The sequence below is a fragment of the Marmota flaviventris genome, chromosome 13 (assembly GCF_047511675.1).
Source record: "Marmota flaviventris isolate mMarFla1 chromosome 13, mMarFla1.hap1, whole genome shotgun sequence".
In the NCBI taxonomy this organism is placed as follows: domain Eukaryota; kingdom Metazoa; phylum Chordata; class Mammalia; order Rodentia; family Sciuridae; genus Marmota; species Marmota flaviventris.
In genome coordinates, this window is record NC_092510.1 from 20,166,688 (window position 1) to 20,184,308 (window position 17,621).

Here is a 17,621-nt window from a genome sequence, read left to right on the forward strand (position 1 = left end):
ATCTTAATGAAATAATTCATAACTGAGTCCTACCTAATTCAAGTGCATGAGGGATTCTTACAAAGAATACCCTAATCTCTGTCTTACAAATATTCACGACCATACACAGATGTATGTGTACACACACACACACACCAGGAAGGAGTTCACCTATACCAGAGAGCAAAAGAAACCTATTAAGCAACATCTGAACAATAAACATGATCAAAATTTCTAACAAAAACACCATTGAAAGTTCTGTTCCCAGAGCCTTGTAAAGATAGAATTGATAGTTATTGTGTCCCGTTAAACTATGCAAACTATTTGTAAGGCAATTTATTAACAAATGTCCTTTGAAACATTCTAATACTCTCATAAATTTCCATTTTGTGGGGACAAGAATTTTACACACCTGTGAAAATGTAAAAGTGTAAAGGAAATACAGGAAGAGGAACTGGAGAGGAAGTTCATAACAACTCAGTATGGAAGGACCGATACTATGACTGTCATAGCATAGAACGAAGGAGAGAAAGAAAACAGTCATCTGTCTTTAAAATGAACTTGCCTGGGTAGAGGTGGAGTTAATATATTCTTGATGCTCTTTTTCATTTATTTTTGTTTTTGTTTTGTTTGCTGTTCCAAAACCACCTTGGATGATTGGATTGCAGGTAGGTGGCCTGGGACGAAGACTAAGCAGCACTGCAGAGTCAATTTGGATTATTGGACCCACAGTATTTCCCTTCTTGGGGAATTAGAATGTGAGTCATAGAGACAGTGTGATCAGTAGTTAGTGTGGAAATAGCAGCCAAATAACAGGGAGCAGCAGAGGCAAGAGACAGCTGCACTGCATTAGCAGGGAAGCCCAAAGGAGAATCCCTGGTGTCTCCTGCTGAGAAGATAAAGAAGGGACAGTCACAAGAGCTACCTCAGATCTGGAGTGAGCTTTTAGAAACCAACTGTTCCAGTCACAATGAGGTCTCACTATCCTGCAGTTCCCATTTGAGTTGGTCATCTTTCATTTTTTTTTTTCCCTGTTAGATCTTTTTCCTCCTTCTTTTGGCAAGAGTTCCTCTAATATTCTTCCAGGGAACCAATAATTTCCCATGTTCAGTCCATGTGTATTTGGTAGAGCTGACATATATTCCATTTTGAGGTGTGGGTATAGATGATCATAATATTCCTTTTCCTGGTCAGAGGCTCTCGTGACACAACCCAAGACAAGCCAGTAGGAATTATCCCTTGCACTTTTGCATATTGTTGAGAAGGAAAGCTCTCTCTGTTGAGTTGCAAGGATGAAAGTCTTTACCACAATGTAAAAATAATATGCCTGAGAATTAAACTAATAGGAAGGAAAGAAGAACTGACAGAAAGAGAGAGGGAGATAAAGAGAGAGAGAACAAAACTATTGATTCCCTGGATCCAGCAGTGTCTGGAGTTAGGATAATAGTAGGCAGGTTTTTTAGTAGCATGGATTTCTAGTAGCCAATAAATTCTCTTTTCTGTTTAACTAGTTGGAGTTGGGTTTCCAATGAACATCATGTAGTTTCTTTTATGAAAGCTGAATATGAAGTTTTGCTTGAATTTCCCTGAGGTCAAAACACTCCCTCAGGAATCCAGTTTTCCTGTTTCCACTAATTCCCTTGAATTAAATTTCCACTTGGGAGAACATGAAAGTATCTCTCATCATTGCATACAAATGAGCATAACATACTCCATTGCATTATTTGATAAGTAGCATTGTGTTGAATTTCCTCAATTTGGTGTACTAAAGCTCATGTAAATTTCAATAAATGACAATGTGGTACAAAATGAACACTGGACTGAGTGTGAGTCCTAGGTATAACACTCGATGACCTTATTCAAGCTGTGTGACATTGGATGGGACCCTAATCTTCTTCATGTTACTGCTTCCTCATTGGCAGAACATGGAAGTTAAGCTAACTGAGTGTCCATCTATTTATTCAATCATTTCTAAAATGATTCATCATGAGATTACATTATTATTTCTCACCTTTACAGTTTCTTTCAGCTCTATTAATAGTTAATCAAATCATTTCCTTGCCTAGAAATGTTCAACTACCAACTTCACCAAAAGACAACTATTTCCATGGTCTGTGTATCCATCCATCCATCCATCCATCCATCCATCCATCCATCCATCCATCCATCTATCTGCCCATCCATCCCTTAATTCATTCCATAAGCATTTATTGCATGGTACTACATGTTAGGCAATATGTTAAAAGACCTGGTTAACATCCAGGAGAACATGCCACTCTAATATGCTACTCTAAGCCCACAGATTTATTATATATAACATATAAAGGGCATGTATAAGTGCCTTAATGACATATATCACAGAGGTCTGATTTGGCTAGGGAGGGCAGTCGAAGGAAAGTCTTCCAAAGAGACAAACTAAACAGAGTGTTGGAACAAGGAGCTGGTTGGGGGTCATACAAACATGACAATGGCAACAGTATATTGGGTGCTACTCTGGGCCTGCCTTCTGGTAATGTGCTAGCGAATCCATCAGTTCATGTTTCCAAATTGCTTGGTGCTGAAAAACACCATTATTTCCTTGACAAAAAGGAATTGAGAAACATAAAAAAAGTAGTGAGATCCCAAAGAAAGTATTTAGTTCCATAAAAGCTTATACATGAGACAATGCAAGAATTTTCAGAAGTGAAATGACTGGGTTGTGAAAGTCTTAACCTAGTCACTGGATTAATCTATAGATATGGATTAACTGGAATGGAACTGTAGGCATGTAATGTGTGGCTGGATGAGGTAGCTTACTGGGGGTGTGACATTGGGGTTTATATTTTGTCCCTGGTAAACAAAACTCTCTGCTGCTCATAGCAATGTCCTGAGCTGCTTTTCTTGGCTATGCCCTTCTGCCATGATGTTGTGCCTCACATCACTTTGGGCCCAGAGCTATAGGGTCAGCCACCTAATGGCCTGAGATATCTGAAACCATGTGCCCCCAAATAAACTTTTCCTCCTCTACATTGTTCTTGTCAGGTCTTTTGCTTGCAGCAACAAAACAGCTGACTAAAGCAGAAAGTGTCTGCTGAACTCAGATTTCACCATTTCTTATTTTGCCACCACTTCTTCCTGGGCAGCACCTCCAACTCCTTTAACTGACACCTTGAGGAAGTCACTCAACTTCCCCGGGTCTCGATTTTCTCATCTATAAAACATGAGGTTTTTGGTTATATATATGATATCTCAGATCTTATATTCAGCATTCTATGTTGATAAAAATACACCTGAGCTAGTGAGGAGAGGGAGGAGAAGCCATGAATCCTACAAAGCAGACTTGTGGGTATATTTAAAAAAAAAACAAAAATTAACTTGCATTCATGGCACAACAAAATGTTGTAGGAATTGTAGCTATTGAAATGCAGGTTGGATGGAGCCAAAAATAGCTAATGCACCCACAGTTAATGCAGGGAAACTGTGAGGAAGCGTTTCCTTGGCGATCGAGTTACTTAAAGGTAAAGTAACTAGGTTCGATCAAAGACTGGTTTCTCAATTTCTCATCCTCTCTATGGGCTCTTCAATTGTAATTCAGTGTAAAGGGAAAAAACTGTCGACAAATACATTCCACTGAAAAACAAAGGTCATCCAAAAATATCAAGAAAAGGGCAATCCGGTTAAATCCAAACAAGCAAGAGTCATAGGAGAGGCATACACAGTTCCTGTGTACCCTTGAATGCCTGCATGTGCCTCAGAACCACATCTACCCAAAGCTATTTCCTGTGGATCTCTCAAGCTCTAAAATAATTTGAGAGAATCAACATCAGAATTAATAGGAATCTGACGTCTGTCAATCTGAATGTAAAGCCTTAGATTGCAACCCAAAGTCAGCTCTTTCTAGAGAAGGGAAAAGGACAATAGCTGCTATTTCTTACCATGCATAATCAATGCTGCAAGGGTTGCTAGGCAACAGCAGAAAGGCTGTCAAACATCCCCAAGTGCCTCCAATGGAAGAGAAGCAACCCGGCAGCCACTCCACAGAGGTGAGAGGCTGTGCAGTCCTGAAAGCTGTGCTCAGTTTGCTTCATTTCTTTAAAAATCCCTTAATAGTAGTTAAGGCTAAACCATAGACAGTTTCCTCCCAGGCTCATTTAGCCTTTTGAATATGCTTTCATTTGGCCCAAAGCCATAAAAATGAACACAGTAAGCTGAAGAGAGGCAGCTCTGTGAAAGGTCCATAGGTTATTCTGAACTAGTTTACCCTGGAGCTTGTGGAAGATCCAACATATCCCTTACATGGTTTCAGCCTCTGAATTCCAGAAAGTTTAAATGGGTACCCTCTCTGAAGTGTGAAATTACTCTAGCTAACATAAGCAAAACCTCTAATTTCAACATTCACATTCAAGGTCATTGAGATGAGAATTCTTAGTTTTGTGAACATGAAATTAGAGTGAATTTTTAATCTGCAGGACCTATTTTCTTTCTATTTGAGACGACAGCTTCATTTGAATTTCCACAAGAAGACAAAGTAGCAGAGAGAAGTCAGGATTTGATAAAGGGTTGAATCCTCCCTCTCCCCCGTTTTAACCAGTGTTGTTTAAAGAGCAAACACTCATCATTGGTCACTAATTTGCAAAAAACTTATTTGGCAATCCAAAGGTATGTTAGAGTATGTGAAGACTAGGTCCTGGGTCTGTTCAAGATGGGATTAGATTTGTCATTGGAATTTAAACCAGAGAAGGGCCCCATTGACAGTAGTAATAGATGATATAATCAAAGAGAAGCAAGCAGTGGGCAAAAAAGTGAAATGGTCTTTTTTAAGGCCAGTTCAAGGATAAATGTCGTCACAACCAGTTAACCCTGCCTTATTAGTAATTCAATCCCTAAAGTCATATTTTAGCATGTGTTCAGAAGGAAATAGAACATATGGATTGAGGGTATCCTAGATTTTGCTATGCAAGGCCCTCTCTTTAAGGGCATTGCAAAAAACATAGAGAAATAGGCACAGAATAAAAGATGGTACTAAGATGAAAGGCTATACCCACTGAGAAATTTGTTGGCTCTATAGCTGTATCTGGCTGAGGTTTCTCAGTTATTCCTATACTATCATGTAGGATTCCTTAATCTTTCAGGATTTTCCCCAACTCACAGTCCCACCTGTGACATCATAAAGTGAATTCAGAGTCAGAAGGCTTGACTTAGCTTCCTGGATAGCCTCTAAGTAGCAGTGCAAAACATGGTCCCAAAACATGTCTTCTGTTTCCTCCCCTAAACACACAGCTAGGCTAGGATTAGATGTTCCCTAAAATTCTTCCAACTGTAACATTTGATCAGTCTATGAATTTATAAAAATAGAGACACCTTTGGTCCCACTTCTCCTAAAGTAGGGGGAATAGAAGGAAAAAGCAAAAACTACAGATATAACACAGCCAAATGTTCTGAACATTTTGTGCTAAAAAAAGATAACAACGAAACTTTTTGAGTAAATCAAAGAAAGGAGGAAGTAATCGCAACAGCAGGAATTAAACATCTCTTGAACTCCCAATAGGATTCTTACTTTGACACCATCTACCCCATTTGACCTCACATCTCTCTAGAATCTCACTTCCCCTTCCCTTTCACCTTTCTCAATCTTCCTGTTCATTTTCCTGTCTTGGGAGAGATGATGTTTGCTTGATTGATTTATTACCCCTAGAAGGGTTTGCCCTTTATTCACTGAAAAGTGCAGCTCTTAGGAGCCTTCTCTGAGAGTTTTGGAGCATCCTGGCAACATGTTAATTTCATTCAACAAGAAGAACAAATGTACAATTTTTCTATTGCTAAATATACCAGTAGTGGAATATGCACCTGATTTTAAAGAAATGAAAAGTTTTCCTGGTTAAAACTAGTAAACAAACAAATAAACAAACAAAACCCCGTCATTGATACAAATGTTCCTTGTTTGGCAGAGATACAATACAACACACAACAACAACAACAACAAAACTAAACTATCTTATATTATACCAAGGAGTTAAGTTTTACTATGGTAGCCAAATCCATATCATTTGGCTCTTAATTCAGTTTATAAATGCATGCTTCTTTTAAGTGCTTGGCATATGCTACCTAATACCTTAGTGAGGTTTTAAAAACTTTTTGATAATGCATATATAAGAGATCTGCTAAAGTTTTTTTGTGCTATTTTTGTTAATCCTTGAATTTTAGAAAGCTCAATGGATTTTTTATCCCCTTTAATGATGTTATCTTATTGAATAATAAGGTCTTCTTTTTGAGTTTTTGGGGATGACTGTGATAAAGGACTCTCAGACTTCTTTCCATTACTAGAAACTGCATGTCTTCTGGGATGGTGGAATCCACAGGAGACATCACCCACCCCTTGATGAAATCAAGCCTGCACTTATAAAATCCTATGGCTTTGGAAGAATTCTAGAGACAAGGTACAGTATGAAAGGAGAACTCAGTGGAACAGGCTGCCAGAAGTGAAGTCCTCCTCCCTTCCAGAATCTCCAACATACAACAAACTCAACTGAGCATGGCATAAGTTCCAAGAAAACTGGGGAGACAAGTTAGAGTCTACAAGACTTCCTGACACCACTGATCTCCATCCAAAATTCTGGAAGCATGGAAAAGGATGGGTATTTCAGAGTTATTTAAGGCCTATGGACTGGTTGGTTGCCCCTGAGCAGAACCACTAACAGTTGAATGTACCCCAAATATTCTTCTGACTGCCCATTTAGGTAAAGGAATTTGAACACATTCACCATAATAAACATAACTGACTCTTGAATTGGCCACTAAAATATTAAAAAATAAAGAAAAAAACTTCCACACATCAGTGTGACTGTGGTGGATAAGGAGACATTTTGAAATGTTCTCTTACCTTCACTGCCACCAAGATCTTATCCTGCTCAGGACAGAGGTTATAGCATTCAGCTAGGAAAACTTTTCCAAAGGCTCCTTCACCTAGCTCCCTTTTCAGAACGATGTTATGTCGCTTGATGTGCTGAACAACTGTAAAACAAACACAGAATTTGGAATTAAAGTTTGTTGAGGTGAAGACAGAGGGTGGGTACTCAAGGGCATATCCTGTGAACTTGCAGACCCAAGATCCTCTCTCCTTCCACATACTGTGAACCAAAGGGGAGCACATTTTCCATCTTCACAGCATACCCCAAAGACTGGCACAGGTTTTATTGGCTACTTTCCAGAATCCAAACATTGTTTTTGATAAAATCAGAGAACTAGCTGTTGGCTGCAAGATATGACTAATGAGCTTTACAGACTGGGAAAAGGAAAAAAATGAAGAAATAATTAACATTAACAGCAAGCCAGATTTGTTGGTCAAATATCCACTGGGAAAGGCGGAGGGATCTCAGGAATCCCTCAATTTTTATGAAGACAGACTCCTAAGGGAGATAGCCTCAGAGGACAAGAAAAAATGCAGATCTATGCAAAGACTTTGGCCTCCCCCTAGTTCTAGTTTTCCAGTGAGGTAGCTCACTAGACCCTGGTTGAACCTTGGTGACTACTTTTGTTTATACAAGAAATGATTCTCTGTCTAAAGCCTGGCTTACTTAGCCCCTTTCTAAAATAATGTCCTGGCCTTGGCTCTCCATAGCTAAGAAGAGACAAAAATAGATGAATAAGAAGAGAGGCTATTTTCCTTATGCTCTGGAGCTGGCCAAAGTCACTCATGCATATGCTTCATGGAGATCAAGGCAGGAGGCAGTCAAGGGTTCTTAATAAGCCCATTGGCTGCAAGGTGGAAACCAGAGAAAGGCAAAAGATAGGGCAGAGCTAATAAAGTAACTCAAAAGGAGACTCTGTAGGACAAAACAATAGTACAAGCTTGAGCCTCTTTGCCCAGCACTTTGAAGGTTTAATCCCTTAGCTAGGGGATTCCCCCAGTCTGAATCTTTTTTGAACTCTTTGTCCCTAAATTGGTAGCACAGCCGGCTTTCTGTACCTTTCACTCTCACATCTGTGGATTAAACAAGTTTGTATAGAAAATATTTGGAAAAATAATAATTATGTCTGTACTAAATATGTACAGACTTTTGTTTTCTTGTGATTCCTGAAATGATACAGTATAGCAACTATTTGTATAGCAATTACATTCTATTAGGTATTAAAAGTAATCTAGAGTTGATTTGAAGAATTGGGGAGGATATACATAGATTATATACCAACACTATACCACTGCATATATGGAACTTGAGCATCCTGAATTTTAGTATCAGAGGGGGCTTCTGGAACTAATCTCACATAAATACCCAGGGAAGACTATTTTTAAAAAAGATTCTTCTGGGTAGAGTGGCACATGCCTGTAATCCCAGAAACTCAGGAGGTTGAAAGAGGAGGATCACAAGTTTGAGGCCAGTCTCAGCAATTTAGTGAGATCCTCAACAACTTAGTAAGACCCTGTCTCAAAATAAAAAATAAAAAGGGCTTGAGATACAGATAAAGTGTCTATGGATTCAATCTCTAGTAGCTATGTACATATATAGAGAGATCATGATCTCTAGAGCATGGAATTGGAAGCCAACAATGTTGTCTTAGCTCATTCTCACAACCCTGTGAACCCTTCTTTGTGTTTTATAAATGGGGAATAAGTCTGTAGGAACTTCAAGCATTCTTGGTCTGGCAATGGGGATCTTGGATTTGATCCCAAATCTATCTGAATTCAGAGTCCACTTTTTTTCTATACCACAAAGTCTCTTTTTAAATTTAAAATTGTGGTAAACATAACAAGGATTTGATGTATATAAGAAATAAAGGTAAAAATAATTTCTCTGCTTCCCTTCTGCCTCCCTTAACCCTTAAGGTCTAGCTGAGGTTCTAACTCCCTTAGAGAACATTCTGAGACAACTTTGATGGTCCAAGACCTCATTCCTAAACTCATCTCCTCACTGCCAGGGCTTGGTGACATTTCCACATTTATAAGTTCCCTGAGTTTCTGAGTGGGCCTGGTCTGCCTCCTGAACCCTTATACATCTTAGGTACTCAGGACAAAGTACAGCTTTAGTATCGTGGTGTATTTTGGTAATTTTTCTTTAAAAGTATTTTCTTCTTTATTGTGAACTATAATTTTAAAAACAAAAATATGTAAAGCACTCTGCACTTTAAAGAATAATAAAATGAGTACCTATGAACCCAGCATCCATTTAGGAAACAGATTATCATTAAAGGTTGAGCATTCCTTATCAAAAATGCATGAAACCAGAAATGTTTTGGATTTTAGATATTTTTTGGATTTTGGAATATTTGCATATGCATAATGAGATATCTTGGAAATAGGACCCAAATATAAACATGAAATTCACGGATTATTTTATACTTCTTATACCTATAGCCTGAAGGTGATTTTATACAATATGTTTAGTGTGCTTACATTTTGATGACAACCAGTCACAGAAGGTCAGGTGAGGAATTATCCTCTTGTGGTATCATGTTGTTGCTCAAAAACTTTCGGATTTTAAGCATTTTGGATTTGGAATTTTTGTATTAGAGATGTTCAACCTATAGCATCTAAGAAGCACCACTGCCTCATGGGTTCTTTCTTGATGTAACTAGTTTCTTCCTTGTCTCCCAGGGAGATCACTACCTTAATTTTGTATTAATCATTTTCTTTATTATTTTGTTTCTAATGCAATGTATCCTATATATCCCTAGTAAAAGATTGTTCAGTCTCACCTGTTTCAGAACCTACATCAATGGACTCAAGGTACATATATTCCAGATCTCCCATCTTTCATTTAACCATGTTGCTGAGATTGAGTTACTTTGTGTGTGTGGCAGTAATTCTTTCCCTTTTATTACTTTAAAATATTCTGTGGGAGGACTGTACCTTCATATATTTATCCATTCTAAATTGATGGATAACCTAGTCTTTTTAAGATACAACTTTATATAAAGTTCGAGGGGTTATTAAAGTTTGGCTTTAATGGGATTTCTTCCCCTTGATAATTTGTGTGGTTTTGATCCATAAATGCCTGAGCCTCAGGAACTCAGGGTGATGAAACCAAAAGGTCTTTTTATGAGCAACTATATTAATGGATATGGGAATGAATATTAATTTCTCATGTTTCAGTAGCAAAACCTGAATTTAAGAGTAGAGAAATGCGTTAATTAGGAAGAGTGCCCATATCAAGACCCAAATGTGATTTCTGCAGAGAATTAGCTGCCCTATTTAAATCTAATATTTAACTCCATGGTTGTCACATGTTCATTGGGAATTAAATTGCCACTTGATTTACTTTACACTATAACCAGGCCAAGGCAAGTATTTAACCAGTTTTGCATTTGATTTAGACACTTTTTTCTTTTAATATTCTAATCAGAAGAAAAAGATGGTGGAAATAAATTTTTAAAGACACAATTAATTTCATCATTTTGAAAGCCACAATTGATGAGACCAGTTTCCCAGGTTGACCTTGAAAGCAGAAGATGGACCTCTTCTTTAGGAAATGGGTTATTTGCATTTTTTTGCCTTTGTTGTGGTTTGGGTTTTAAATTATCTGAACAATGTTCATTTGCTGATGTATTATCTCTATACAGAATAAATTTCTCTCTCATAAACTGGAAGCCACTTAGGGACACAGGTAAAGATCTTTATTTGCACTTGTATTACTGGCAGGGCCCAACAATGCTTTCCATACAGTTTGTGTTATATAAATATTTCTGAAAAATATGTTTGAGGATAATAAACACAGACAGATACTGCTTCACTACATTATCTCAGCCCTATGGGGTATGTAGGTAGCACATGCCCATTCTCTGAGGTGTCAGGAATGGAGAGAACAGCTAATCTGGAGCTTCCATATTCCTGAACTAAGGATTTCTTCCCATTCTCCTCCATGAGAGCATCAGGACCTATCCACACCTGCCTCACTTCCTCTTTCTGTTAAACAGTACAGGAAGTCCCTCCTCACCCAACCTTTCACCCCAACAGTGCTCTTACTTGTGCCAGACAACGTTCAAATCTTCTCCTCTCTTGGAAACTCCTCCAGGGTGCCCTCTTGGGCTCATCACTTGCCATAATACAAATGCCTTATCTCAAACTTTCATTAAACTTTCTTTTGCCTCTACTACTCAAATGAAAACCTGGCTGTGTCTGGCACCCATGCCTTCCCTGTGGCTCTCTCAGAGGAAGGCCATCCCACCCTTTATCTGGGCTTTGTCAGCACTGCATGCCTGTTTCACCATGACTCCTCTCCCTTTTGCCAGGGCCCCAGCTATCCTGCCCTTCTGCTGTCTTCCTTCTCAGGGATCCAGAAACAGAGAGATGGAGTAACTTGCCTAAGCTGCAGACTCCTAGGGCCACCCATTATTCTCTGTCTTTCAATAGAGGAGCTCAGAGGCCACAGGTACTGGAAGGTTTGGTTTGGTTGTTTGGCATTAAGCTGACTCTTTCTGGAAGCAAGACTGTCTTCACCAAGGAAGCGGTGGGTAATAAGCTTGCCCACTGTGTGCAAGCTCCTTAGATCACCGTATACTAGCACTTTGAATATAACTGTCCTAAAGGTCTATGCAAACATTTGATTCATTTCATCATATATATTCGGAGTGAGGTGAATCTAAGGATTCCACAATAAACAAGACAAAATTTTTACATGCTTTTTTTCTCTTAGATCAGTCAATTTCCTGCTCTTCACTTTGGAGACTTGATATGCTTCTCTATTCTCCTCCATAAGAGCATCAGGACCTATCCACAGCTGCCTCACTTCCTTACTTCCTGATTTTTGAGAAAAATCACCTCATACTCAACATGAATTATAAATAAATTATAATTATAATAAATTGTAATTATAAATAAATACGTAAATAAATAAATAAATCCAATAAAATTTACCACAGTGGCTGTCTGTATTTGGAGGAATATTCAAAACAATAGTTAATTTTTAAAAAAAGGTTTATAGAAAATGTTTTTCTGAAATTCATTCTACCCTTCCCCTCATCCTTAAAAGGAGGTATCAATAAGAGTTGTGGGAAATACGCCTTCGTTTGTATACTGTTTGGGTATCTTTTTATTGATGAAATTTTCTAGGATGGAAATATCATCATCTGCAAAAAGAATGGATCCAATTTCTGGTTTTGTATTAATATCACATTAGAGTCACTGAAAAATACATTGTGTCACAAAGTAGCTGTAGCAGTTTCTGGGAATGTTCACAGTTTTGGATTATTTGAATAAAATTTTGGTATAGAATTCTCCCAGAAGTAAATATTTTACATATATACACAGGAAATAGATAACTTACTAATCCATATCTACATCCATTACTACAAAATCTAAAATTAATAGAAATATAAATAACTATCCACTTAAGGTCTCAGGAGGTATTTCTTCCCCATTTCCTCAGTAATGAGATCTATAGAAATCCTTGGGCCAGTGGACACCTCCTGCTCAGCACATGAACATTCAATAGAACATTTATTGAGTATATAATATATGCCAAGTTCTAAGTGATCTGAAGTATAAAAAAAGATATTTTAAAGTTTGGAGTGGGAAGATGAAACTCGGCATACCCTCAAAGGATATTTTTAGGAAATCTGGAAATTCCTATTTCTCTGTATTCTTCAGGGAAGGTGGGCTTAACAGTCCCATTTTATAGGACTGAACACTGTGATAGGAAGAGAACTTGAATGTCCCAGAGATGGACTCCTTCACATGTGACAGATCAGAGTGAAGTTCTTCATGGTGAGATGATCTCTCTAGGACAATGTAGCTACAGGGTAACAAGCTAGAATTCAGGTCCCCAGCCTCTCAGAACAACCTGTGGACTATGTAATTCAGGCTCAAAACTGGGTCTAACAGCAGGGTTCCCATCACCAAAGTAAAAACAGGGATTTTATTTAGTTAATATCTTTTCAGCTAGAAATACTGAAACTTTCATGGTAAGCATCTGATCAAGTACCTCATAATAAAAAATTTCACTTGAAAAATGTTGATATAAACATAAAATGTAAGCTGAAAAGCAAAATGTAATAGTTAAATACTTTGAAAGGTGCTTGAACTAGAGTTAAAAAAAATTTACAATTATTTACTAAATATCTTACTGTATAGACAGTATAATGAATTGAGCAAAATCATCCACCAAAAATAAATAAGTCGTGTGAAAGATAAAAACTATAGTTTTGAATTTCATCTACATTTTTCTTAAGAGATAAGTTGGTAATAAATGGAAAATAAATATTATTAAGACCCACAGACACAAAACATGCTAAGACAAGATCAGGCCATATATTCATAAATAATACTAATGATGAAAATAGGACGTATACTAACATTAAGCCATTCTTTGGCACTTTAAATTTTAAAAAGGAGAAAAAAATCCCAATGTGCATTATCATCAATTAATTTTCATATCCCATTGAATGAGGTCAATGGCCACATTTATTTTACAGATAACACCACAATTAATTGACTTACATGCGGTCATAGAGAAATCCACTTATTTATCCTTTTCCAAGTACTATTTCCAATGAAACGAGGAAATAGGGAGGGAAGAGACACCTAACATGAGCTGATTGCTATTATGGGCCAGATGATGTGCTGAGAGATTTACAAGAGTTATTGATCTCCATAGCAATCTGGTAGGGTATTCTTATCTCCATTTTCAAATTTAAGAAAAAATATTAAATGAGCTAACTCACTCATTCAGGATTCCACAATATAATAATAGGCAAGGCTTGAATTCTATTCACCACCATGCTCTGTCTGTCCTTAGCCTTCTTGTGAAAAACTGAAAGAGAAAGTATGTAAGCTTTACTCTGTTTACTTAGGAAACTATGGGTCTATTTTTATCAGTTTAGTTCCACAAGCCACTATTAGGCACTTACTAAAAATACCTGGGCAATTTTCTAGGGCCTGGGCAAGGGAAGGGTAAAATAACATTTATCCTCAAGGAACTCAAGGCCTAAAAGGGCAGAGAAACTCATGTAGATATACTCATCATATCCTTCCCTTTTGCTTTATTCACAAAAGATTTCAGGTACTCTATAATACATGAAGAAAATACAAACTTAAATAACAAGTAAGATAAAGTAGACTAGAAAGCTAAGACAAGTTATTAAGCAGAGATGCGAACATACAGGCTTTAGGGTCCCAAATATATATTAATCTTCAGTGATAATTTGACTCTAAGATTCCTGACTAACGAAGTCAAAGGGCAAACACAATAATTTAGGCTACCCCAAAGCATAACCTCCTTCTGAGAAGTCAGAGTCCTCATGACAGTTTGTCATGATTTAGGGACAAATCAAAAGAATTTTTCACAGGGGATTGGCACAAGGTCAACATCCTCAACAAGTCTTTAGAGTAAGTAGTGAGATTCCTAAGTGTATATCTCATGGCAGAGCTCAGCACATGTCACAAAAAGCCATCCTCAGCCAAAGCATTGTGCAGGGAGTCCATAGCTCTTGGCATCATAATGGAATAAAAATAAATGCCTCTGGGCATACTCAAGGGCCCTTTGGGCATGCAATTAATGAATGCATGCAATTTCCCTGAACCCACTGCTGGGCCTAGAACACATTAGGCAATCAAAACTATTTAATGAATAAATAATAACATGAACATGTAAAAATAGGTAAGTTATTGAACAGAGAAAAGAATGGTGGGAAACAGAGTATTTAGGGTAGGAGAATAAAAAGAGCAAGGATGAGAAGGAAGAAAAGACCAAGGAGTACTGAAGAAAAAGTGATTTGTCTTGGTTTTTCCTCAAGAAGCACAGAAGGCAATATACTATAAGGGGAGAATGGGAGAATGGGATTGGATCTTGGAGGCCCTGAACATTTCAAAGTAAGTTAGGCAAGTTATGGCACAGATAAATAGAGACTCTTCATTGCTCTATGCCTCCATTTCTTCATCTTTAATGATGGATTTGGGGTAAATGACATCTGGGGTCTGCTCCAACACATACATCACACATTTCACAGTCTGAGTCCATAATGCTTTCTCTCTCTCTCTCTCTCTCTCTCTCTCTCTCTCTCACACACACACACACACACACAAACAAACAAACACACACATACACACACACGACAAATCATTATAAAGATCATTCTGGCTGCGGTACTCCTTGGGGAGTGAAGTGAGTTGTGGCTACATATCTAATTCTCACAGAGTTTCCTGCTGATCTGAGGGTGGGTCCCATCCAGTTACCCATCCATGCCATTTATATATATTTTTGCTTCATTCACAAAAGATTTAAGATACATTGAAGCTGAGGGTGAGTTCTGTCCAGTTACCCCACCCATCGTTCCACTTCAGCCCCTTGTCCATCAAAGGTACATAGCTCAGTGTGACTGATTATTCTCAGAGGTGGGGTTCATACTCAGGAAAGCTGGAATCAAGTTGTGATTCCAAAGAAAGTAGAGGATGTCTTCAAGAACTAATTCTCAGAGAATAACTATGAGGAAGAACAAGACAGGAGACCAAAATTGAACAAACTGGAATCAGGAGAAGTGTTAAGGATGATGCTGAGGAGAGTAGAAGGGGGATTGCTGTGGGTGAAGTAGTGGTGCAGTGGGGGTGTAAATGGAGACTATTTTTGCGGGAACTTTTGGAGTGGGGGGAGAGGGCACACACAGACAGAGATAGCATGGTGACTCCGGAGGATGGAGGCTGGGGGAGATTTTGAAGTTTGAAGGTAAGCTAAGAGCAAGACAAAAGGTGAGCAATTAAATATGCCCCCAAAAGGAAGGAAGGAGAGAGAGAAGGGAAGGAAGGAAGAGGGAGGAAAGGAGAAAGAGAAAAAAACTGGTAGGAGAGATTCCTAGGCAAGTACAAAGTTCAGTGGAATGGGGAATGCAGAAAACTTCTGTAACAGAAGGGAGATTTCAAGTAACCCACCCTCTGAGAGCCTCAACCTTGATTCTTATAACAACATTGAAGGAGAAAGTGGATCTGCAGGGATTCCCAAGGAGCTTATTACGCAAAAGAAATCCTAGCTTTCAAGCTAAGTTTTGCATTAGGTACAGTGATGGACAAGAGAGACTCTTACAGGTGACTTTATCTTTCTAGGAAGTGGTCAGCTACCTACTAAAATGCCTCAGACACTGGCCAGTGGCAGCAAATGACCCATCACCAGACAAAATTCTAATGATCTGAATAAGACCAGAGTGACTATAGGGATGGAAAGAGTTGGGCTTCATTTAACCTGAACATTACAGTAGACAAAGGAATGGAATTATTTGAAGTTAAATTCCTACAATTTCTTGAGATAACAGCCAAGGGTGGGGGGAGAGCCCCAGAAATCTTTCAAGCTGTTAGACTGAAAGGAACACCACACTTCAAAATACACAGACGGTACATCCTTCGCTTTGACATCACCTAACAGCCAAAATTATATCTGTTCTACACACTGGCATGTGGTAGAGTTGGATTGATTTGCCCTGACAGCTCTCCCTGCTGGAACAATACTTGTCAGTCAGCCCTGGCAATGTTTGTATTTTCAAGAATCATTATGCAGAATGATTGTACAAAATCCTGGCAGGTGGGCCAGACAGTCTTATCTGCCTACCCCTCTGACTCTGGGTCCCTAAATTCTAAAGTTCTTTCCACCTCTCAAGTCTTGAAAACATCTCTTCAATACCCCACTTAGAAGCCAGAGGACCTTCTATAAGACCCAGACTCATGTATCCTCCCAAGCTGCTTTCCCTGGCTACAGTCTCTGCCTCAATTCCATAGAAAGGCAGATGCTTAGTGGAATTCATACCAATAACATGTGGTCTACATTTGAAAGATGAAGGGTCACCAACAAGATATTTGGATGCACCCCAACTGTTTTCCTTCTCTGGACAACTGCCTGTCCAGTTTATATACTGAGCAGCTAAGCCCTGTGATAGTTCTTCTTTAATATGACTATACAGGGACTCAAATTTTAAAAGTAATACCCTTAAAGGATTTTTACAATACTTCCAGAATCTTTCAAATCAATACACTTTTCCCCTCATTCACCACTGAAGTATCTATGTGAAAGGAACTGTGTTTGGAGCTGTGGAAGATTTGAGAATGAAGGAAGAAGGAGAAGTCAATGGTCATTCATTGTGTGTCAGTTGTGTGCTAGGCATTGAATTAAGCATTTTGCCTACACTATCTTATTGAAAGATCCTGACTGACCTAGAGAGAAACATCACTGTATCCATTCTGGGGGTACCATAACTGAGTCTTAGAGATGTTAAGTGACTTCCCCAAAGTCACACACCTGGAAAGTTGATAAGGGATGCCAAATTTGACTCTGAAGTACATGTAGTCTGCCCCAGTAGAATGTGGTTCTTTTCCTCAAGTGGACAGTCTAATAGGGAGATGAGGCAAGTACACAAATAACATTTGTAAAAGGCAGAACATGAAAACTGTCATGACCGATGTAAAAAATATAGGGTAAAAAATGTGTTGAAGGAAAAATAAAACAAATCCATTGAGTATAGACTATAAATTGAGGATGTATCATTTCAATTTTCCATTGTAAGTTAAGCAGGGATTGAAATGTTGGCTGGAGAAGAGATTGTTGGATGTAATGAATTATGACTTTTCCAGAATGCCAGGATGTCACTGACTTGGTCACACATTGGTCTGTCATTGGAAGACATGCTGACATTAAAGTCTCAAATCTGAAAACTATTTGGGTTGAGCCAAATGAATCTTCCATTCCCGCCAG

The 17,621-nt window shown here is 38.3% G+C and overlaps 1 protein-coding gene across 3 annotated transcripts in view; it reads right to left on the bottom strand.

Annotated features, from left to right (window-relative positions):
- Positions 1–17,621, bottom strand: part of Ntrk2 (neurotrophic receptor tyrosine kinase 2) — a 347,633-nt gene that overhangs the window by 75,973 nt on the left and 254,039 nt on the right. For all 3 annotated transcript variants that reach the window (XM_034635215.2, XM_027920581.3, XM_027920580.3), the window contains one exon: positions 6,839–6,969. In XM_034635215.2, coding sequence (XP_034491106.1) covers positions 6,839–6,969 — 131 coding nt within the window. The remainder of the gene's footprint in view (positions 1–6,838; positions 6,970–17,621) is intronic.